This window comes from Akebia trifoliata, chromosome 3 (assembly GCF_017979445.1).
Source record: "Akebia trifoliata isolate Shusen 1 chromosome 3, ASM1797944v1, whole genome shotgun sequence".
Classification (NCBI taxonomy): domain Eukaryota; kingdom Viridiplantae; phylum Streptophyta; class Magnoliopsida; order Ranunculales; family Lardizabalaceae; genus Akebia; species Akebia trifoliata.
Window position 1 is genome coordinate 55,552,695 of NC_141377.1, and position 23,909 is coordinate 55,576,603.

Sequence of the window (23,909 nt, forward strand, 5' to 3'; positions counted from 1 at the left end):
TCGAATGTTTGTTAGGGATATTCGATCGGATTCGAATTCGAATTCGGATAGTAATTTTTTTTCGGATTCGAATTCGGATATAGCAGTATCCGATCGGATACCTATCCGTTGACAACCCTAAGTTAATGATTAGTCCCTCAATTGGAGAATTTTATAAATTTTTTGAAAAATTCGGAGAATTTTGTGACTATATACTCTGGAGAGGATGGCGTTTGCTGGGCTGAAGCACCTCAGCAAGAAAACTGCTGCCACTGGTGGCGGTGGCAGCAGTGGTAGTCAGGTTGTTATGTCCATATTGCTCATTTAATCCAGATATAGACAGACGTTTCAAGATGGAGAGATAAAAGCATCTACAACGAAAGATATTTAACATTGTTACCGGAAGAGAGATTGGAGAAACACGAAACAAATGACACGAATTTTACATAGGGAGTGGATCAGACCACCTTCTCTTCACCTCGGATTTTGTTCGGACCTCCTTGAGCTTACCATCCACCCCATAATCCCTCTCCATAACAAGATTGATTCCTTCATCCGAGTACCACCCAACTCCAATGCAGAGGGTACCATCCTTGTCGATGTTGACATATCCTGTGATGCCACCAGGCAGCCAGAGGACAGCCACGTCCTGCATGTCCAGCATCTCTTCCTCTCCAAAGTATACAGTGTTCTCAGGGAAACTCCTCTTTTTCAAAGTCTCCATACAGAGGTACACATAAGGTGTACCATTGCTTTCCTCGGTCATTGTCTCCTCACCAAAGATTGGAGTAGCGCTCACCTCAAAAACCTTCCAAGACCCAGTCAGTTCTGATGGTTGTGTTCGCTTTCGCTGTGAAAATGGCTTCAGATCGAATGCCTCATCACTGCTTAGAGACATCAATTTGAAAGCAAGATTATGTTCGCCATTGGAAACAAAGATGTACACCAGCATTACAATGCACAAAGCCAATGCAGGAGACCATGCACCCAAGGTGGTGATCCCCCAAGTAGTGGATAAGAAGTAGAAGTTCAATATAATAAATGAAAGATTTAATAAGTAATATTAATTGTATGATGATGGTTTATAATATGACGAATGCACATCCAGATAGGAAGAATCGGCATCATTGGAACACACTCCAAGAAGATTTGAAGCTGTGTCAACTTTGAAAGTCTGAAATTGTAAACTGATTAGGAAAGCTTGTGGAATCCAAATACATTGTGACAGACTCAATACATGTTTTGAGATTGTTTATTTTCAGGTAGCCAAAATAACCTTGAAGCCATACATACACCTAACCTGCCTTAGAGAAACATTCTTATATTGAATGTCTATTAAGATGTTGATGAGGAAATTAGTACTTAATAAAATACAGCATATTAGAGTTATAGAAGATCCAAATGAAGTATAAAGTTACCTTTGCTCAGGTAGATTAGCAGGACTGACCCACTGTTCTTCATATACGGCAACCCTCATTATTTGTATGTCTGAACCCCCATTATTGAATTCTATTGTGTGTATGATACGCAGTCTTTTGTGGCATCCTTTAACCAAACACTAAAACATGAAAAAATATATGAGATAAGAAGGTTATCTCCACTTTGCACCTAAAATGTTATAATAAAGCACATATTTATTCCTCATCAACGATTTTTATTTTTTCTATTTGATAGTCAATAATATGAGATTTTTTTTTCTTGATAGGTAAACAAAATTTTATTAAAGACGGTAGAGGTGACCAACCAAGGATACAAAAAAATGAAAAGCAAAATGTAGCACGACCCCAAAAGAACTCATGAGAAACATAAAGCATCCCATCAAAAAACAAACTCCTCAAAGAACACCCCTTTAAAAGCTTCATTACACTAATAAAATAAAAAATCAAGAGCAAACAAAATCATGCCAGTGATGCTCCCTTTCCAACCCCGAAAAGATTCTCTTGTTCCTTTCTAACAAGAGCCCCAGCATACTGCAAAAGGAAGCAAGTACCAAAGCTTTTTCTTCCTGCTAGAAAAAGGGTTAGAGAACCAACTCTTGAAAAGTGACAAACAATCGGTTGGAAAAACCCAGCTTGTATGGAACAATTGCAAGAAATGGAACCACAAGCGTGACACAAAAGGACGGTGGATAAGGATATGATCAATGGATTCACCACTATTATAACACAAGGCACAATAGAGAGAATTGGGGAGCATAATCCCCAACATGCAAAGGAAGGCCTTAAAATTCACATCTTTGGCAAAAAGTTAACTTCTTTATTAGCATCCTAAATGTATGTTCATACGAGATACTGAACCTCTTAGCAATTTGCCAAACATAGTCCAGAGCATTAGCAAGATGCCAAGAACTTACAATCTTTCCCTTCAACCCATGCTAACATGTTAACCTAGACACCTTCAATAATGATTGGTTCTTTCAAAGAATCTTGAGAAATCTTCAAAGTTGTAAGCAACTGGCCATGAAAAGCTTTGATAGAAATGTCCATAGTCCACAGCTTCGCCAGTCAGACAGACTTGGCAAGACCCAACCCATATCCAATGTTGCTGCCCACTTATCTCATAATCTCCAGCCAGCCACCATCAAGCAATCCTTGATCGATATTATTTGACAACTAGAAATATCTTTGTAATTAAAAGTTTAATAGCATTTAGATTTTCCCACCATTATCGTTGTTGCCACATGATAGTTGCAACAAGTACCAACGTTCAAATATCCAGTTGTAACAGTTTTATCTCCAAGGACTTTTACTTTACACCACGAATGTGACAAGCAGGTAAATATAAGAATAAAGGGTCTTATGCAACTATCCAAAAGGACTAAACAGAGGCAAACAGGGTGAGTGATGTTCTTCTCAGGAGTTGTTCCAGTGTTCGAGAGATTTAGAGGACTGGTCTGTGAACAGTCAGAAAAAAGTTCGGAGTAGTTGAGAGTGGAAAATAATTCAAATTAAAGATAACATATAAAACAATAAAATAAAATAAAAAAGACACGTACATTAGGTTAAATTGGACTATGATAAACTTACTTGTTCAAACTTGAATGTTGGTGAGACGAAGTACTTAGATTCGTCAAAATCTCCAACTGGTATGTCGACTGGGCCTCTAGAATAGGACCCATCCTGCAAATAGCATAATCATAATGATGGGTAACTGGCAAATACATGAAGAAGGTTACTAATTACCAATTCACATAATTAGTATGAGAACCAAGATTTTCAAAGTATCTTTCATGAATTTATTAATATAGTAGTTTGTCACTTTGGTGGTATCTCTAATGGCCCTCTTCATAATGATGCATTTGGTAATTTCCAAGAAAAATCTTCCTAAATAATATTACACTATGCAAACCTTTTAAGAGAGCCAACAACTGGAAATTGTATTAGGTCTTAGTAATTCATTTAATCTCACCACCACCACCACCATCATCATCAAAGCCTTATCCCAAGAATTTTGGGTTGGCTGAAGAAACTACCACAAATCAACAATTTCCAGCAATTACGTATTATTTCTTTTATAACTAACAACTATTTTATTTGAACGACACATAAGAAACTTCCTTGCATATAATTAGTCTACACTAAAAAAAATCTGTTCATACCACTTTCAGCCATATTATTGGAAACATCCTCAGCATTCTATATATATAAAACCACATAACGAGCTATACAACTCTACCCAACTCCAGCAATTCTTCAATGATGGTAAGTATACTCTACGGACCACCATCTAGATGTTGAACTAATTCCATTTAACAAATTTTTCACCGCTAGTCCAAGAAAGGAGACACTATTACCTCTACCTTACTGGAGTCTCCCATAGGACCAAATCAAATGCAGTGTTTACTGACTCATCAAGCCTGGTGTTATTGAGTCATCAAGAGGAGTGTTTAATGAATCATTAAGCTTGGTGTTCTCTTTGTTCTAGTATGAAAAAAAATTAGCCCAAATAAACTATAAACATTAAAATCTAAGGCTCCAACTATCTCCAAGAAGGTGGAATTGACAGATTGATCATCTAATAAAATTGGGGGAATCCCCGTCATGGTAGAATGAAAGAACATATGGTCCTTCGTGAAAGCTTCACCTACGCACCAAAAAGTCATAATGGAAAGAGGTATGGAAGTATTATTTCATCAAACATGGAAACTTGATAAAGAACAAACACCTGAAAAGTTTGTCAGAGATAAGGTTCATATGGATAAATGAATTGGCTCAACTATAGGTACCTACATCTTCCTTGAAACCCAGGCATTAGCAAAGTCATCTTCAATTTCTCTGAGACCCACAAAAGATGATCGGAAAACATTGAAGCATTTTAGTAAAGTAGAAGACTCGATTTCACTTAAGTCCTAAATTTCAATAGGCTCAAGGGAAGCCATCATCATCCATACCTTTGACCAAGAGAGAAACCTCCCTCCAAATTCTCTAAACAAACCAAGGATCCTCATTCAGTTTTCTATTTGTACAAACAAGGTTGGCATCAATCCCAAATTTTTAAACAATCTCTTTCAACATCTAGATTGGATAATTTATCACTACAGAATTTCCTTCCACATAAATACGGAAAACATGACCAGCTTCTAGATTGCAAGAAGAGACTACATTTTATAGAGTTGAAATAAAATGAATTGTATTTTGATTTGTTTCATTAATTCCTTCTTGATTTGTTTCATCATTGTAACCATATTTCTCAATAATTTTTTCTTTTGATTCAAGGGAAAGTTTTACATTGATCCTCGGAATATGAATAATACATAGAAGGTATATTCTTTCAAGAAATATTAGCAGAAGAAATCCTCAAATGACAAACACCTCTAAGTATTTTAACTCCAAGAGGAAATTTCCTTCAATATAAAGCTTGAAAAATTATTCATGTTAAAATGAGTAATGCTTCTGCATCTTCTGCTTAAACTACCATGAAAAAGTGCCGGGCTTAAACCCATAGCTTAATTGGTAGACAATTTGAAAAAGTCCAGCTTACCAGTTATTTACTGTTCTTGGAATATCACCATTCTTGATGATTTTCCAACTTTTTTTTCACTCCATGTTTTTATCATCTTTCTGTTATTCTTTCAGATCATACTCAGTCATCCAGTTATTGCAGAGTGCTATAAGACACAGAATACTAAAGTTAGTAAAATCAGTTAGATTTCTGATTTTAATGTTCCACGAATGAACCTTTTCTGAATTTCCCATGAACATTATTTTCTTCAGTAAGCTGATGAGGGTACACTTGGAGATTGTGCGAAGCTTGACCAGGAAGTTTTAGCTTAGTTGAAAACTGATTCATCAGCAATTCCTAGTGCTGTGGCTGACTGAAATTTGAAACTTGACAGTACGCAAAGTAATATTTCTCATAACAGCCAATCAGTTAAAATACAACAATTGAACAAAAGAACTTATATAAGATTTGGAAAGCTTCCAAAACAAAATTACAAGCAGATATAGTGAAAGGAAAAGCATGATAAATATACGAAATGTCATCTTAAATGCAAACTATTTAGGTTGTGAATTGATTTATGCATTCGTACATGCATGAAAGGTTGAAACTTGGTAATTTAAATGGATAAAAATAGATAAATCTTACCTCGAAGAAAACAAGACCAGGCTCCATCCCCATGAAGTCCTCTTCCAGCACATCACTCGACCCAAAGTCAAAAGATTCAAATATTGGCAACTCAAAACTTTTCATGTTTGTATCAATTGTTTCCTTCATTGTCAAAGACGTGTCACTATGTTTATTTGCTTCTTTACTTTTTATACTGTCTCCAATCTGTTGTTGTACTTCACCATACGGGTTCAAAGTCACCCAATTAATTTTCCTTCGGATTTGAGGGTTACACTGTCTGGAAGATTGTGGCATGGCTTCAATGTGGGCAAGAGTGTAGCAGTCATATAAATTTTGATTTCTGTTTCCAATTTCAATTGGCTCCATTTCAGCCGTGATGGGTGAAAATACTGCTCCAACTCCCTTCCATATCCCACTGACACTACTTGCAAATGTATTCCATGCAGGTTTAATAACAGGTTCCTGAAAAAACCATATGCAAGAACTCATAATCTATAAAAAAAATAAAAATAAAAAAGCCTTATTTCTCATTTTCTGTCATTGGGTTGTTTAGGTTAACTTTGAAATTCAATCAATTGAATGTTAATTCCGTAATTTTCATTGATAATATGACGAAAACAATTTAACTCAAGCCTTCTTTTGTCAAAATCAAACAGATAAATTGAATCTCCCAAATCAAATTAAAGTTATCAAACGGGTTCCTGAAAAAAACATATTTAAGAACTCATAATCTTAAAGAAAAAACGGACTTCTCATTTTTTTTCTCAGTGGGGTATAAGGTTAACCACAAAATTCAATCAATCCAACGTTAATTACACAATTTTCATCAATAACACGAAGAAAAACATTTAACTCAAACCTTCTTTAGTTAAAATCAAACAGATAAACTGAATATCCCAAATCAAATTGAAGTTATCAAATGGGTCTCTATCATTCACAGAATTCCAATTAAAAAGAAATGTTCCACCAATCAATCTATCCATCAATTCCACATTAACAACAACAAAAAAACTTAGATTTCAAGAACAAAAACAAAATACAAGAATGGGCATACCTCCATCTGCAAAACAGTTTCGACTTCCATTAACATAGCTCCAGAAACCATAACCTTAGAATTCTTATCTCTCTTCCCAACATTCTTCACCCTCCTCCCTCTACTTCTCCCCCGACTCAACTTTTTCTTCTCCTCCATCGCTGCTGCCTTCGCAAGCTCGTTATCTACGCTCCACACATTCTCCTTCCCCTTCTCCTTAACCTTAACACTCTCTCCACTACTGTTCTTCCTTCTCTGATTCTTACCTCCTCCAGGGTTTCTCTTGCCTCCATGAAAACTACAGGAAACCCTTGGAGAGAATTTTCGATCAGGGATGAAAACCAGAGAGTTCGAAGGCGAGGAGAGATTGCAATCGCGAAACCCTATACATGGTTGAGAGATCGTGAAGTTCAGAGATGCAGATTGCATCGTGAAAATTGAGGATTTTTTGTAGGGTTTTATTTGAGTGAGTTTTGGAGAGGAAGATAAGAAGAAGTTTGCACCATCTGAGCTGTGAAGCGCGGGAATTTGAGCGATACTTGACAACCTGAGCTTGCGGCGTACGTTAATTATTTCTTGCTATTGTGCCCTGAGGTGGAATTTTACACAAAGTTGAGCATTTTTTTTAATGACCTTTTAAAGTTGAGCATTGTTATTAGCTAAAAATTAGAGCCACTTTGATCTCCCAAAATTTTTTGAAAAAACAATTGAAGATAAACTTCCATTGACACACAAAAATCTTCTTTCATGTTAAGATACTTAGTTTGAAAATTTTGCACACTGGCACAAACCTGATTTCAAATCCCCCGAGAAGGATTTACACTGCTTTGCCCCATTTCACGAGATAAACAAGATGATTCATATGATATTTTGAAAATCTCTACCAAGTCAATAGAACTCGGCCAAGGTCAATTAGAATTTTATATATTTTAATTATTTATTATCTAAATAAAATATAATAATTTTATAATTAAATATCTTCAAATCTACTTAATTTAAAAACTTATAATTATTTTCATATAAATATATGTATTATGTAAGTATAAATCAAGTTAAATGATTTATCTTATCTCGTCAAAGACAACACGATCTGAATTGAAGCCATTGACACAAATCAAATAAAATTAAGGAGACACCAAATATAGTTAGCACATGTAGGACAAGGTAGGTTGAGACATCTTATTTTGAGGACAAAGTTCGACACGTACTCCATGTCACCAACTCTTTATGTTAATTACTTATGAGTTGAAGGCTCCTTCCTAAGTTTATATCATCTCAATTTTAAGAAGTGTAATGATTTTCTGATGTCCCCTCTAACACATGCCCCCATCATAAAATCGTAGATCAATTGCCTTGGGATATATATAATCATAAATATTTTTCTTATGTGTCCCGAGGCAACTGATCTACGATTTTGTGATAGGGGTGTTCATGAGAGGGGGGGTGTCATATTATCACGACGCTTTTAAGAAGTTATGAATTTTTTTCTTCTTAGGAACAACCAATCACATGTATTGAATGGCATCCTTAATTTACATAAGTACCCTTGTTAGTTACAAAACTACTCAACAATCATAGATTATATATAAGTGAAAATCACGAGTCAATTTATTCTCACATTATAATGATCTTATATGACACACCCATGCGAACGAACTAAAAAATGGTTTTGAAAAAGATTTGTGTTGGAGTGACCTCAAGGTTGGACCTCATATGGCACATCTTGACGTGAAAGTGGATAGGAATCATAGATGCCTCTTCAATCGTATATTGAGGAAAGCATCTATGGTTCCCATACATTTTCACGTTAAGATCTACGGTGAGAGGTCTAATCTTGAGGTCACTTCAACATTATTTTTTGAAAAAAATAAAAATGAAAAAATCTTTTGAATGTTGTTGGAACCACACCATTGGGTAGTTCTCGAGAATTGTAATTTGAAAACCTAAAGATCATCAACGATTAATATCTAATTACGAATGATGGTAACAATTTCTACTGATAAGTAAGAAGAGAAAAATAAGGTGTCAACGTGGCACAAATTTATCGAAAAATGCATTGGACTGCATGTCATATAAAAATAAAAATAAACAGAAGCGGATCCTCTATAGCAGAGATTTCCTATAACACTATTTGGATGATTGAAAGAGCGCCACATCAGCAATACAATCAAATCCCACACTTAAAAAATCTTGAGTTCAGTAGCTGTTCATTTTGAAAGACATAAAACTGGTAAAAACAAAATTCTTTTTTTGAAATTTTTTTTTTTAAAATTAGATCTAAACCATGATCAAAAGATGGTGAGATGTTATTTATTTATTTTATATATCATACTTTGGCTCTCTCACATGTCAAGAGAATGCTACGTGAAACCTGTGCTACAGAAGACCTGCTTCCAAAAAGGACTTGGTAAAGTGCCCAACGTATCTTAAACTTCTATCTAAACAAACCACATAATATACCATTCTTATGTTATTGGAAAACAAACCACATAATATACCATTCTTATGTTATTGGAACGGGACGTTGTTATGGATCTTGTCTCTAAGAGAAGAGTTTTGATAATCTGATTTAGGTACGTGACAACTCAATCGACTTCCTTGATGTGATAGATTCAAGAATCATAGATGTCCTCTCTTCAAATTATAGAATTACGATTCTCCATAAAAAAATGTAGCGAAAAAATCAGAGCTATGATTTTTAAGTTTTTCACGTCAAATAAGTTGATTTAATATGTCATGGGACGACTCCAAAGAGAATTGTCTAGAGTAGATGTGGGCCACCTAGTCATAATTTCATAAAGCCCATAAACAGGATCATCCGAAGACGTAATTCAATCTGCCACGTGGCATATAAAATCATAAAATTATTATTCTACATTCGTCCTGAAGCACCAAAGGTCAGTCATCCCAAAGCTTCCCCGAAGTTTCCAGAAATATAGAAATTTCCCCAACTACCCTTATCGATATACTGTAATTCCGAAAATACCGTACGAACTCGGAGAATAAATCGAAGAGTGGATTCTCTCGGTCTCTCATCTTTATATTTTCAACGGTCGTTCTTTGCAAATTTGCTCACAAATTTATTCTTCTTGACTATTAATCTCATCTGCTGTTCTTTCACATCGATAATCAGAAAAATGGATTCGTTTTCTTCGTTCTTTCAGTCTCAATCGTCTTCTCGTAGCAGATGGAGTTACGATTCCTTGAAAAATTTCCGCCAGATTTCACCTGTTGTTCAGAATCATCTGAAGCAGGTAATCCCCTCATTGTCAGCCATTTTTTTTTTTAAAGATTCTGTTGCAAGTGTTTGATTTAGATTTAACTTTATATTTCAGATCCATTTCAGTCCGTATGTTATGGTTTCGTGTGTTGGATTTATTCGATTTGCTGGAATTTCGTGTAGGGTTAGGGTTAGGGCTTGATATTTGTTGAAATCTTTCTTTCGATTAATTTGTATATTTTGTTAGTTAGATCTGATTTATCTGTGTGATTTCTACCTTTTTCTTGCCGAAATCTGTTCTAAATTCTAATTGATGTGCCTTGGAACCTAGTTTGGGATTAGGGCTTGATCTTTATTTCAATCAGAATCTTGAAGTCTTGCTTTTGATTAATTTGTATATCGCTTTAGTTAGATCTGATTAATCTGTGTGATTTTCACTTTTTTCTTTTCCAAATCTGTTCAAGTTCTAATTAATGTGCTTTGGAACCAAATTTGGGGGACTTGTCTCTAATTAGTTTTGATTCTTGCAGGTTTATCTCACGTTATGTTGTGCTCTGATAGCTTCGGCTGTTGGTGTTTACATGCATCTCCTTTGGAATATTGGGGGTTTCCTCACAACAGTAGGATGCATCGGAAGTATGATTTGGTTACTCTCAACTCCTCCATATGAGGAGGTAAGCTTGTTATCTCACTTTTTTGTCACAATTTTTAGTGTTATGAGCTTAATTTTTGAATTTGTTTTACCTTTCTTGATGTACAGAAGAAGAGAGTCGCAATTCTGATGGCGGCAGCACTATTTGAAGGGGCTTCCGTTGGTCCTTTGGTTGATTTGGCTATTGAGATTGATCCAAGGTACCTTGAGTCCCTATTTTACCCATATACATTAAGATGTTCGGTGTACCCATAACCATGTGAAATGATACCAACACTAATGCTATCTTTCAATTTTCTTATTTTGTATAAGTTATTGGTTATTTTCTTAACTTAGAGATTTTTCTTTATTTGTTGTATGAGTATTCATATAAAGTGTATATTTAGTGTTATAACTAATTCTATGGTATAAACCTTTGTTAATATTGGACATTCTGTTGCCTTGGACATGATGCAAATTTTAAAAGCGATACTTGGCAATAAAAGCGTTGTATTGATGGGATACTCTTATTCGTGTATATTATCATGAAAGAATAACTTTCTTTAGGGGAATCTCAATTTGCTACCCTACCATGTCGTGGAGGAATGGTAATGATTGTTGGATTTTATTTTTGTGTTGCTTCTTGTTAGTTAATAATGCATCCATTGGTTCAAAACTCTATGATTATTTTTTTTATATTAAGTGTGAACTTTAAAATTGCCTCCTCTTTGTGAGTGCAGCATATTGGTTAGTGCATTTGTGGGAACCGCAATTGCCTTCGGTTGCTTTTCAGCAGCTGCCGCCTTGGCAAGGCGTCGGGAGTACCTGTACTTGGGAGGCCTGCTTTCATCTGGGCTCTCCATCCTCTTCTGGTTGCACTTTGCCTCCTCCATATTTGGGGGTTCTGCTGCCATCTTCAAGTTTGAGGTGAGTAGAGAACATCTCCAGAACTTATTATGTGGTCAATTTTGCACATTTAATTAAAATCTGTATAGTGCGTAATGGTGTCGTCTCTGTGTTCTATTTCCAATTGGCAGCTATATTTTGGACTTTTGGTGTTTGTGGGGTACATGGTAGTGGACACACAGGAGATAATTGAGAAAGCACACTTAGGGGATCTGGACTATGTGAAGCATGCCCTCACCCTCTTCACTGATTTTGTCGCTGTCTTTGTGCGAGTGCTCATAATCATGGTGAGTGAAACCTTAAAAAACAAAAGACAAAAAATCCTATATGTCAAATCTTTGCTTTTGTTTCATTTCTAGAGCCATAATTAGTTTTACTTTCATTACTCTGGTAACACATGTCTGTTTTCACGTCATTTCAGCTTAAGAATGCTAATGAAAAGGAAGAGAGGAAGAAGAAGAGGAGGAACTGAGTTCTCTTCGATGACGTAATTGAATAGCATCACTCTTTTATGGACTTTTTAATGTGCATGTTGGTAGAGTAATGGTACAGAACATGTTACGTTTTACACAGAACAGGAGTTTGTGATTGTTGGAAATCATTTGAGTGTTGATGTTGTGCTGCTTTGTACATGCTTTATGAGAATATGGACTGATTGATCAATTTCCTGTCAATGGTGCAAAAGAGTAATGAAACATTGATGCTGAATGTTTTGGTTTTTCTCCCAACGATTAACATTGCCTTGAAACAAAATTTTAGAAATGTTGTCTCGAAAATGAGATTTTGAACCTTAATTTTTTTTTAAACTGTCTTGACTGGGAGTGTAGACTGTAACTATGATCTTTATGCAAGACATTCACAAACCTTAGATCAATGTCGATCAATTAAACAACCTAAGATCTCATTCTATCCCTAAATTCCAAAGTTGTGGAACACCCACCGTAATGATATTGGATGTCGAATCAATTAAACCAACCTCAACCCAAAATCTTACTATATGCTAAAATTCCGAAATTGTAGACCCAACTATCACAATATTTGATTGATATTTCACTATCCTTAAATTCCAAAATTGTGGAACCTACCATCATAATATTGGATGTCAATCAATTAAAAAAAAACTCATGATCTCATTCTATCGGTAAATTCCAAAATTGTAGTACCCATCATCACAATATCGTATAAAAAAAAATTGTAGATAAGCAAATGGAAATTCCGTCTCATAAGCGCGTACATGTAGTTTCAGGACTACAGCTCAAGTGTGTACTGTGTACACACTCCGAGCAGTCTTGATTCATGGGGGGGAAGGGCTCTGACAGGAAAAGCTGAGGTATTACCGTCTCTTCATGACAGGAAAGACGATGAAATTTACTGAAAAAGAGCAAAAACATCCGTAAAGGCCAAGTAGTTGGTGCAACGAAGGGGGGATCCTTGTGTAGGGGTGTGGTTTGAAGGAGAAGCTGGGTTTTTTTTATTCAAAAATGAGGGGCAAAGGCCATAAACACGGATGGAAAAGGCACTAAGAAAAAATGCAAGGAATTTTAGGAACGATTTTGTAAGCGCTTGGTAGCAAAATTTGGAGAGGGATGCTAAGATGATCTGAGTGAAAAACACAAAAACAAAATTGAAGGAGAAGCTGGGTTTTTTTTATTCAAAAATGAGGGGCAGAGGCCATAAACATGGATGGAAAAGGCACTTAGAAAAAATGCAAGGAATTTTAGGAACGATTTTGTAAGCGCTTGGTAGCAAAATTTGGAGAGGGATGCTAAGATGATCTGAGTGAAAAACACAAAAACAAAATTGAAAGGATAAATTTAAGGATGAGCACAGCTAGGAAAATGTAGTAATAGTCCAAATAAGTGATAAACTAGGGAAAAATCTGATTGAGCTGATTTGATTATCATAGGAATATACAAGTTCAAGATTTTAAAAGAATAAAGAGAGACAAAAATGAAAGAATACGGACAATTTAGAATCAACAAAAGATGATATTTTCATGGAGGAAAATACTAGTTCTTTTATTTTTATTCTTTTTTTTGTTTATAAGCAAGTAAGGTGGTGGTTAGCAATTATGAGAGAGATATGACGGCAGAGATGTAAGTATCAACACCCACAGACTCTAACAAACTTTAGCAATGCTACCCTAGAGGATCACGAAAAAGGATTAATTCAATCGCCTTCAAATATTTGAAATAAGACCCATGATGATGATAATATTTTGACGACATGGGCAGCAAACCACCTTGTGTGGAGGCCATCGAAGATTGCAGTTACTCTGCCTTGCTAATAAACATGCAATCCCAAAATATATGAAATTCAACTATTACTTTTGCCCTTCTTAATATTTTCGCCAAAACTTTTCTCATTACTGAATTTTTGTCAGAGAAATTCAAACTGATTATATGCATATGCTTGATCAGGATTGGAGCCACACTTTTTTCTTTTTCCAAAAAAAAGAAAAGAAAAATCTCATCTTATTCATAGATAGATTCTACTGGCACACCAACTTTTACTTAAATTACACTAATCCTTGTGAGTTTGGTGTATTATATAAGTAAAAAAATTAGTGTTAATAGCTCTCTAATTTTAAAATATTTAATGGCATGCCACTCATTTTCATAAATATTTGTGATATCCATAAACTTTTTAAAAGGATAGTCATTCGACCTCTATTAAATAAAAATGACATAAATGCCTCAACTGTTGATTTTTCGCCCAAACTTTCATTATATTCATGCTCTTCAGACCTTTTGGGTAAATTATTCTTGGCATATTTGACTTTGTCTTCAATCTTTGTTTACATTAACTTTCATTAGTGATTTTTAAACTCAAAAAATCGGTTTAGTATGAAGTTCATAGGCTGAATTGACTTGCGAGTCACTGAGGGAGGTCATTGGTCATCGTCGCTATTAAGTTTTCATCTTCCCCTTTAATGTAAAACCTCATTTCTAGACTCTGATTTGAGTAGAGTAGTCTGATTAGGTTGAATTTTTGTCGTCTTACGTAGCTACTGATCAAGTCAATTTCCGAAGATCACACAAAAGTTAACTGAGCCAAGTTGACTTGGCCAAGTTCTGTAACTGTGGGTTGCACAGTATAGACATATAATTGATTCTACCTTACTTCGTTAGGACTATTTGTCTTTTGGATATGTGACTTTGTGGTATGTTCTCATCATGATATGTTGCTCTGTTCTCAACTTCACTCTTTTTATTAGTTTGCACTTTGTACCACCTGTTTGTTTTTCTATATCAACTGCCTCTATTATGAAATCGTTTGGGGGTCTAAAGGATAATAAAAAAATAAAATCTTTTGGATGTATTCTGTGAGTCCGGAAAGACTTGGCTCAATGGGCGCTGAGACTGTAAAAAGTCCAATTTTACCCATATACATTAAGATGTTTGGTGTACCCATAACCATGTGATATGATACCAACACTAATAGCAGACTTACTAGTAATGTTATCTTACAATTTTCTTATTTTGTATTAGTTATTGGTTATTTTCTTAACTTAGAGATTTGTCTTTATTTGTTTTATCAGTATTCCTATAAAGTGTATATTTAGTGTCATAACCAATTCTATGGTATAAACCTTTGTTAATATTAGACATTCTGTTGCTTTCGACATGTTGCAAATTTTAAAAGCGATACTTGTCAATAAAAGCGGTGTACTGATGGGATACTCTTATTCGTGTAAATTATCATGAAAGAATAACTTTCTTTAAGGGAATCTCAATTTGCTACCCCACCATGTTGTGGAGGAATGGTAATGATGGTTAGATTTTATTTTTATGTTGCTTCTTGTTAGTTAGTTAATGCATCCATTGGTTCAAAACTCTATAATTTTTTTTTTTTTTTTAAAGTGCGAACTTTAAAATTGCCTCCTCTTTGTGAGTGCAGCATATTGGTTAGTGCATTTGTGGGAACCGCAATTGCCTTTGGTTGCTTTTCAGCAGCAGCCTTCTTGGCAAGGCGTCGGGAGTACCTGTACTTGGGAGGCCTGCTTTCATCTGGGCTCTCCATCCTCTTCTGGTTGCACTTTGCCTCCTTCCATATTTGGGGGTTCTGCTGCCATCTTCAAGTTTGAGGTGAGTAGAGAACATCTTCCGAGCTTATTATATGGTCAATTTAGCACATTTAGTTAAAATCCATATGGTTCATAATGGTGTTGTCTCTATGTTCTATTACCAATTGGCAGCTATATCTTGGACTTCTGGTGTTTGTGGGGTACATGGTAGTGAACACACAGGAGATAATTGAGAAAGCACACTTGGGGGATCTAAACTATGTGAAGCATGCCCTCACCCTCTTCACTGATTTTGTCGCTGTCTTTGTGCGAGTGCTCATAATCATGGTGAGTGAAACCTTAGAAAACAAAAGACAAAAAATCCAGTATGTCAAAACTTTGCTTTTGTTTTATTTTTAGAGACGCAATTAGTATTACTTCGATTACTCTGGTAACACATTGTCTGTTTTGATATCATTTCAGTTTAAGAATGCTAATGATAAGGAAGAGAGGAAGAAGCAGAAGAGGAACTGAATACTCATCGATGACGTAATTGAGCAGTATCACTCTTTTATGGACTTTTTAATGTGCATGTTGGTAGAGGGTAATGGTACAGAACATATTATGTTTTACACAGAACAGTAGGTTTGTGATTGTTGGAAATCATAGCTTGGCACGGCTGTGTGAGTGTTGATGTTGTGCTTCTTGTACATGCTTACGAGAATGTTTTGATCAATTTCCTGCCAGTGGTGCAAAACAAATTTGAAACATTGATGCTGAATGTTTTGGTTTTTCTCCTGACAAAATTTTAGAAACATCTCGAAAATGAGATTTTGAGCCTTAATTTTTTTTTAACTTTCTTGACCGGGAGTGTAGGCTGTATCTATGATCTTTATGCAAGACATTTGCAAACCTTACAACCTAAGATCTCATTCTATCCATAAATTCCAAAGTTGTGGAACACCCACTGTAAAGATATTGGATGTCGAATCAATTAAACCAATCTCAACCCAAAATCTCACTATATACTAAAATCCCGAAATTGTAGACCCCACCATCACAATATTGGATGTCAATCAATTAAACCAACCCAATATCTCACTTTATCTTCAAATTTCAAAATTGTGGAACCCACCATCATAATATTGGATGTCGATCAATTAAAAAAACCCATGATCTCATTCTATCGGTAAATTCCAAAGGCGAAGTACTCGCCATCACAATATTGTATAAAAAATAAAAAAAATCAATGTTGCTTTCTAGATAATCAAATGGAAATTCTGTCTCCTATGCGCGTTTATGTAGTTTCGGGTACTACAACTCAGTGTGTGTACACTCCGAGCAGTCTTGATTCAGTGGTGGTAATCATGTGGGGAAAGGGCTTTCGACAGGACGATGTGACTGATCGGAAAAGCTGAGGTATTATCATCTCTTCATGACAGGAAAGACGGTGAAATTTAATTAAAAAGAGCCTAAACATCCGTAAAGGCCAAGTGGGTGCTGGTGCAACGAAGGGGGGATCCTTGTGTAGGGGTGTGGTTTGAAGGAGAAGCTGGGTTTTTTTATTCAAAAATGAGGGCAGAGGCCATAAACACGGATGGAAAAGGCACTCAGAAAAATTGTAAGGACTTTTAGGAACGATATTGTAAGCGCTTGGTAGCAAATTTGGAGAGGGATGCTAGGATGATCTGAGTGAAAAAAAAATAGAAAAGTTAAATTTAAGGATGAGCACAGCTACGAAAATGTAGTAATAACCCAAATAGGTGATAAACTAGGGAAAAATCCGATTGTGCTGATTTGATTATCATGGGAATGTACTAGTTCAAGATTTTAAAAGAATAAAGAGAGACAAAAATGAAAGAACATGGACAAATTAGAATTAACATAAGATGCGGATTTATGGATAAATACTAGATCTTTTTTTTTTTGTTTATAAACAAGTGTTAGCAATTATGAGATGTCGGCAAGTTTTTGAACCCACATCGAGGTATCAAGTATCAACACTCACAGACTTTGACCAACCTTAGCAAGCATTAATTGATGCCACCCAGGAGAATCACGTAAAAGGATTAATGCCATCAGTTTCAAATATTTGAAATAAGACCCAAGATGATGGTGATGATAATATTTTGACGACATGGGCTGCAAACAACATTGTGTTGAGGCCATTGAAGATTGCAGTTGCTCTGCCTTGCCACTAAACACGCAATCCCAAAAAATTTGAAATTCAACTATTATTTTTGCCCTTCTTAATATTTTCGCCAAAACTTTTCTCATACTGAATTTTTGTCAGAGAAATTCAAACTATGATTATATGCATACACTTGATCGCCACACTTTTTTCTTTTTCAAAAAAAAAAAACAATAATAATAATAATAAAATATCATCTGAATTATAGAGAGATTCTACTTGCACACCAACTTTTACTTACAACACACAAATCCTTGTGAGTTTGGTATATCATATAAGCAAAAAATTAGTGTTAATAGCTCTCTAATTTTAAAATATTTAATGGCATACCACTCATTTTCATAAATGTTTGAAATATCCATAAACTTTTTAAAGGATACTCATTCGACCTCTATCAACTAAAAATGAGGTAATTAGTCATTGTTTTTTTTTTTCATTTTCATTGAGTTATATGAATGGTAAAATATTAAATCCAATAGCAAAAATATCAGCAGTCAATCAGATTTTTAATGTCAATGGATCAAATAATTACTATTATATCAAGGAAGAATACTTAATATGCAGGCGCTACTAGAGTAAAGACTCCTCAAAACTATGGGCTCTTGCCGTTGCACATTTTGTTACTTGTCAAGAGAATTTTAAAAGATAAAAATACTTATCTATTTTTTATTATCATAAATAGATTATCTCGAATGCATTAATGAATTTATCCAATGATACTTTTGTAATTTAAAAAAATTATTTAATGTGGATTTTGATCAACAATACTTACTTTTTAAAATAGTATGCTAATATGAAGCAAAACTAAAAATATAGAAAAAAAGAAATGAAGATTTAAAACTTAAATCAACAAAACAAATTGAAAAAAAATATAAAAATAAAAGAATTGGTAAGGTTAATATTTTAAATCTTTGCCTTAGAAAATAATTATTTAAACTCAAATCCATGGAGCAAATTAAACAAAAATAATAATAATACTAATAATAATAAGAGATGTCATTGTGAATCTATACTAAGGAGATAACAAATGAGATCTTTACTTAATAGAGAAAGAAAGGAGATGAGTGGACTTGGACAATTTTAAGGAGAGAGCAATGAAGGGGAGGAAAAGTTTTTATGATAAGTAAAAGAAATTGGAATTGATTCTTACTTGAAGTTAAGGAAGGAAAGGGCTTTTGATAAATAAAAGAGATTTAAAAAATAAACAAGTAATACCCACCCTTATTTCGTAATTAAGAAGAGTTTAACAAAAATTAACTAATATAAACAAAGTCCACTCTTCTATTTAGGAGAAAGAGAAAGGAAAAAAATGTTTTAAAAAAAATCATATAATCATATATATTAAGAGACATTGAAGGGTGAGTATTGTTGACTCAAATTCACATTAAATAATTCTTTTAAATTACAAAAGTACCATTAGATAGATCTATTAACGCATTAAAAATAATATATCTATAATAATATAAAATAAAATAAATATTTGTATCCTTTAAAATTCTCTTGACAAGTAACAAAATATGTAACGACAAGAGCTCACAATTTTGATGAGACTTTACCCTAGCAGCACGTGCATAGCAAGTCTTTCTTCCCTAAATAATAATAGTAATCATTATAATAATAACATTGAACATGTCTATAATTCACCAATACAAGTAACAAAAAAAAATCTCAAATAAGCATATCCAATTTCTGACATATCGACAAACAAAACTTAAGACATCTTAATTAGGAAAAAAGATCAAAATATGGATAAATAGGAATCTACCAGCACCCCAACTGGGAATAAGTTTTACTCATAGATCCAGGGGTGAAGGCTGCTCTGCCAATTCACTGTGCCATCAGGGAACCACAATGCAATCTCTTTCGTGGCGCTCTCAACTGAATCGCTCCCATGAATAACATTCCTACGAATATTAGAATGTAGCAGATGTTAGAAATGTTGAACTCCATTCAGAGGTGCATTTATCACATATCGATAGCTAAAAGAGTAAGAAGAGATCCAAAGATTGTGCAGATCATGGCAAGTAGGATTAGAAAAGGTGTGCCTCAACAACTGTTCCAAATAGATCTGAATGCAAAACTGGATTCATGTTCCCAATAATGATGATGACACTATCCCAGATCAAAGAGCAATAACAAGTGGTACACAATGAGATTCAAAATAATATGAGGATAGTGATTTTATATTATTCTTCCTCTTATAAGCACTACATCACTTCCAAGGCAATACCAAAGAATGCATCAAACAAACAAGACCAAGCTGAATGCCATAAACAAGCAAATAATTCACTAACCATATAACTCAGGTGGAGAGAGAGAGAGAGTAAACTTTTAGAGTAAATTCAGCAAAAAAAAGTTTAGTTGAAGTAACTTTTGAAGCAGTACATCACTTCCACGGCAATACCAAAGAATGCATCAAACAAATAAGACCAAGCTGAATGCCGTAAACAAGTAAATAATTCACTAACCATATAACTCAGGAGGAGAGAGAGTTAACTTTGAGTAAATTCAGCAAAAAAAAAAAAAAAAGTTTAGTTGAAGTAACTTTTGAAGCAGTATTTTTTAACAAAAATTTGTTTGGTAAAGATTCAGATTGAACGATGAACATTTGGCGATGTCAATAAGAAAGCATATAAGATTAACTACCCATAATTACATTTTAGTGAGAAAAAACATGGGGTATCCCACAGAATTAAGATGTGGTATCATGATCCTTATATGACATGGTTGGGCCAACACATAGGGCCCATGAATAAGAGTAAAGGCTTTAAACAGGACCATCCAACAATTCCACAGCCATTCTTCACTTCATCCAAAATGCTTTGTGACAGCATGAATCCAAAGACAGCAAACTATTCTTCACTCATTAAGGGGCTATTTATATTTCCCTGGCCCGGTCACCTCAACCTCCCTTTTTTTATAACAAAATTTATTTTACATATAAAATAAAATTAAAAAAAAATTTAAAGCAGTCCCTGGTTTGATGGAGTGTAAAAATGTAGCTGATGTAAATTTGAAGGAAGCCAAAGGAGGAAAGGCTCCCTCCAATCGTGTTAAGCAGCACTTCTGTTTAGGCACTATGCAAAAGGTAACTTGTTACATATAGATAACACAGCACCCGTGTCTGAATTAGTGCCATCCATCAATCTATATAGATCATATAATCTTTTTTAATCTATTATAGCTACTATTATTGATGATGCATGTAACCAGGCCTTGTGGCATGAAACAAAATTGGTTTTCAAGCAATCTTCCCCTGGCTGGAAAAACAAACTTACTCTGGGCTCCAAGCGGCAGACAGGTGGTCATGGATCGACACCTGCTGTTGACTCAGATATGAAGCCCCGACTCATTGGATTGTTTCTCAAAGTCCAAAATTGATCAACAAGAGAAAGAAAAAAATACAAACAATCACTTACTCTTACACCCAGAAACCACTGACAAAGACGATGTGGATGAGACCAATTGAGAGAGGCAGGGCCAGGCAAACCACGAACCTAATCTCCCAGTTTGGGTGGGTAGTAAACCATGGTTACTCCAGTAAAAGTCAAGGCCAAAGTTAAATGGTTGTTTTTACACATAGGTTGGTGTATTATTATTAAATATTGGTGTGTTAATAGAAGTTCTCAAAACAAAATCTAAATATTTCATAAATTCACCCAAATCGAGTTAAGATACCAAAGTTTTTGTAAAAGACTAAACAAAATCGAAGGAAATCCAAACACTCTGAATTTTCAAGATTGCTCCACAAATATCTATAACCCTCACTAAATTTTTCCCAATGAATCATAGATTCAAATCATTCCAATCAAACAAATCCATCTTCAGGACGAGTAGAATTTCTACTTCTCGAATATCAAACAAGTTAATAGAATTGCAATTTATAAATCTAGACAGTATGATTTAAAGAATTTCATCTATGATTTGTAAGATAATTACCTGCCAATCTCAACAGCGAAATCTCCACGGATGGTGCCCGGGGCAGAGTCGGAGGGATTCGTAGCACCAATTATCTTGCGACCAGTGGTAACAACGTTCTTCCCCTCCCACACCATAGCGACCACAGGACCAGAGATGATGTACTCCACAAGTCCACCAAAGAAGGGTTTTGAGGACAGATCCTGGTAGTGCTTCTCAGCAAAAGCTCGCTCCACACTCATGAGCTTCAACCCTAAAATTTGAAAAAAAAAAAAAAAAAAACCCCAATTAGCAATAAAGATCAGGAAAATGAAACAAATTGAGATCAAAATGAAGTAAATTAGATACCTTTCAAGGAGAATCCCTTCTTCTCGAATCTGCTGATAATCTCACCAACCTGAAACAGAGTAGATCTGTCAGAAAAAATATATATGAAGGAAACCCTAAATCGAGAAAAGGAAATAAAGAGACATGAAGACGAACCAAGCCTCTCTGAACGCCATCGGGCTTGATCATTATGAAGGTCTGCTCCATCTTTTCTCTCTGAAACTGTACTCTTCGAGCTCTAGAACTGGGGGATACTAATGTATTTATAGATGGATACAGATGCAAACCCTAAACCTAAACGCTCGGCTTATATAGTTCACGGGCTTCGCATTTATGGTAAATTACACTTTTACCCCTTCTGATTTTTCGTAATTTCACGTTGTGATATTACACTTCCATAATTTCACTTTTACCCCTTGTGCATTTGACAATTGCACTTACCTTTCCTTTCACCTGGGGTTGGCTACGGATCGGTTCAATGCTGTATCAGTGCCACTCCGATTCGATCTGAATTTTTTTTGAAATGTACTTAATCCGAATGGATTAATGAATATGTGAATTAAATCTGATCCGTTTCATTTTATTTTTAATCTGAAATTGATCCAGTCTAATCCAAACACATGCCTTGTGTTTCAAATTATCTATGTTCAAATTTTTTTTAAAGTCTACTTTCCTATTACAAATACAGAGGGAAGTAAAAAAGATTGAAATGTTTTATTTATGTGTATTTATATGAAATTAAGATTTAAAAAAATTATGAAAATTTGTTCTGATCAGATTGGGTAGATCTAAATCCGCTTTTTCATGTTTTTTCAGATTGGACCGGTTCGAACATCGGATATATTTTGGATCATTGTCAACTCTACTTTCATCGAAATGTTATATATATATATATATATATTTAAATGACATTTTAAAAAAAAGATAAAAATGATCTTTATAAAAAAATAAAAAACCTTTTTTAAGTGTTTGGTTGTTAGCAAGTAGACAGGAGAGGGTAAATGAACTCATTGTAGCTGTAGGGGAGGAAATGTAATTGTTAAAAAATTTAGGGGTTTAACATAGAATTATGCTAGACCATAGGGTTGAAGGTTTAGTTTACCCTTATTTTCTAATCCACTTTTGCGATTAGCATCTACAAATATAAAAATTTTGTATACCCTACTTTTGAAATCTAGTAACCACAAATTTAGCAAATTTTCAGAAAATTTTGCAGTTACGATCTTTTAGAGGAATTGCAGGTGTACTAATAGGATCATTTCAGCTATTATTTTTTTCCCTTTGTCCACTTTTAGGGTATGTTTGATTGCATGAAAAATCAAAATCTATGAATTTCAAAATTTATGAAAAAATGGTGGTGGAAAAATAGAAAAAAACGAAAAAGTTAAATCCATTGTTTGATGTTTATGAAAATCTATGACCTGAATGCCGAACCCTTTGAAGAAGATTATGATTCCAACAATGTGTTGGTTGTTTAATTTCAACTAATTCATCAATAAATCACCCCAAAAAAATAAAAAATTAGCACCCATCTTAGCCTGGGGTGCTGTTAGTGACAATATAAGCTCTATAATAAAATCTGATATTGCAAACATAATCAGAAATAACAGAATAATCCAAATATCATCAAACAAAACAGAAGTATGTAACAAACAATGTCAGAAGTCATCGTACTTGTAGAACTCACTGTCAATGCCACAAAACATAGATGGCAAATATACAATCCACTAGATATTATAAAAAAAAACTCCCCTACTCTCGATTTCTAGCCAATTACATCCTAACTTATCACTCTTTAAAGCGCAGAAGGCCTCTCTAAACATTGGCTTGGCCATAAACATCCTCACTGTCCACATGGAGAACTCGCTGCATTGGGGGATATCCGATGCCATTTGTTCCAAAATCGAGATGCATTCTTTGATGCTGCCAGCGGTACTAATTGCGTTGCTACACATTTCAATAATATCAACAACACGATCGAACTGTGTACCTAAATGTCTCGTAGCTTTGATCAACTTCTCACTTCGTGACTGTTTAAATACGAGCTGGCTTGTAATACATTACAGAAACATATGCCATAGCAAGCGCTGTTACATCAATTTCATCATCCGAATCCATTTAGTCTGTTTT

At 34.7% G+C, this 23,909-nt stretch overlaps 3 protein-coding genes across 4 annotated transcripts; 1 reads left to right on the forward strand and 2 right to left on the reverse strand.

Moving 5' to 3' along the window:
- Positions 1-351: 351 nt before the first annotated feature.
- Positions 352-7,222, reverse strand: LOC147408127 (dihydroorotate dehydrogenase (DUF3598)). 2 transcript variants are annotated; one of them, XM_086437013.1, is made up of 5 exons: positions 6,602-7,222; positions 5,566-6,009; positions 3,006-3,098; positions 1,398-1,537; positions 352-866 (listed from the first exon to the last, which is right to left on the reverse strand). In XM_086437013.1, the coding sequence occupies exons 1-5, from the start codon at positions 7,007-7,009 to the stop codon at positions 422-424; spliced, it is 1,530 nt and encodes a 509-aa protein (XP_086293139.1). In that variant the 5' UTR covers positions 7,010-7,222; the 3' UTR covers positions 352-421. The 2 variants fall into 2 exon arrangements, with proteins under 2 accessions (XP_086293139.1, XP_086293140.1); XM_086437014.1 differs by having other exon boundaries at positions 352-863; positions 6,602-7,217.
- Positions 7,223-9,586: 2,364 nt separating this feature from the next.
- LOC147408128 (bax inhibitor 1-like) lies at positions 9,587-12,000 on the forward strand. Its single transcript, XM_086437016.1, has 6 exons — positions 9,587-9,834; positions 10,331-10,474; positions 10,561-10,652; positions 11,172-11,358; positions 11,469-11,624; positions 11,759-12,000. Exons 1-6 carry the CDS (start codon positions 9,718-9,720, stop codon positions 11,807-11,809), a joined length of 747 nt encoding a protein of 248 aa, XP_086293142.1. The 5' UTR covers positions 9,587-9,717; the 3' UTR covers positions 11,810-12,000.
- A 7,187-nt stretch (positions 12,001-19,187) lies between these two features.
- On the reverse strand, positions 19,188-22,082 carry LOC147408129 (nucleoside diphosphate kinase B-like). The gene is made up of 4 exons (XM_086437015.1): positions 21,936-22,082; positions 21,801-21,849; positions 21,474-21,705; positions 19,188-19,438 (listed from the first exon to the last, which is right to left on the reverse strand). Exons 1-4 carry the CDS (start codon positions 21,984-21,986, stop codon positions 19,324-19,326), a joined length of 447 nt encoding a protein of 148 aa, XP_086293141.1. The 5' UTR covers positions 21,987-22,082; the 3' UTR covers positions 19,188-19,323.
- Between the last annotated feature and the right edge of the window lie 1,827 nt (positions 22,083-23,909).

Excerpts from the sequence above, each read along its gene's own strand:
- LOC147408128 (XM_086437016.1), top strand. The coding sequence starts at position 9,718 with ATGGATTCGTTTTCTTCGTTCTTTCAGTCTCAATCGTCTTCTCGTAGC. Across the intron at positions 9,835-10,330 it reads TTCAGAATCATCTGAAGCAG|GTTTATCTCACGTTATGTTG; the intron begins GTAATCCCCTCA and ends TGATTCTTGCAG. Across the intron at positions 11,625-11,758 it reads TGCGAGTGCTCATAATCATG|CTTAAGAATGCTAATGAAAA; the intron begins GTGAGTGAAACC and ends ACGTCATTTCAG.
- LOC147408129 (XM_086437015.1), bottom strand. The coding sequence starts at position 21,986 with ATGGAGCAGACCTTCATAATGATCAAGCCCGATGGCGTTCAGAGAGGC. Across the intron at positions 21,706-21,800 it reads GAAGGGATTCTCCTTGAAAG|GGTTGAAGCTCATGAGTGTG; the intron begins GTATCTAATTTA and ends TTCAAATTTTAG. Across the intron at positions 19,439-21,473 it reads TTCGCTGTTGAGATTGGCAG|GAATGTTATTCATGGGAGCG; the intron begins GTAATTATCTTA and ends TAATATTCGTAG.
- LOC147408127 (XM_086437013.1), bottom strand. The coding sequence starts at position 7,009 with ATGCAATCTGCATCTCTGAACTTCACGATCTCTCAACCATGTATAGGG. Across the intron at positions 6,010-6,601 it reads AAACTGTTTTGCAGATGGAG|GAACCTGTTATTAAACCTGC; the intron begins GTATGCCCATTC and ends TGGTTTTTTCAG. Across the intron at positions 3,099-5,565 it reads CTGGTCTTGTTTTCTTCGAG|GATGGGTCCTATTCTAGAGG; the intron begins GTAAGATTTATC and ends TGCTATTTGCAG.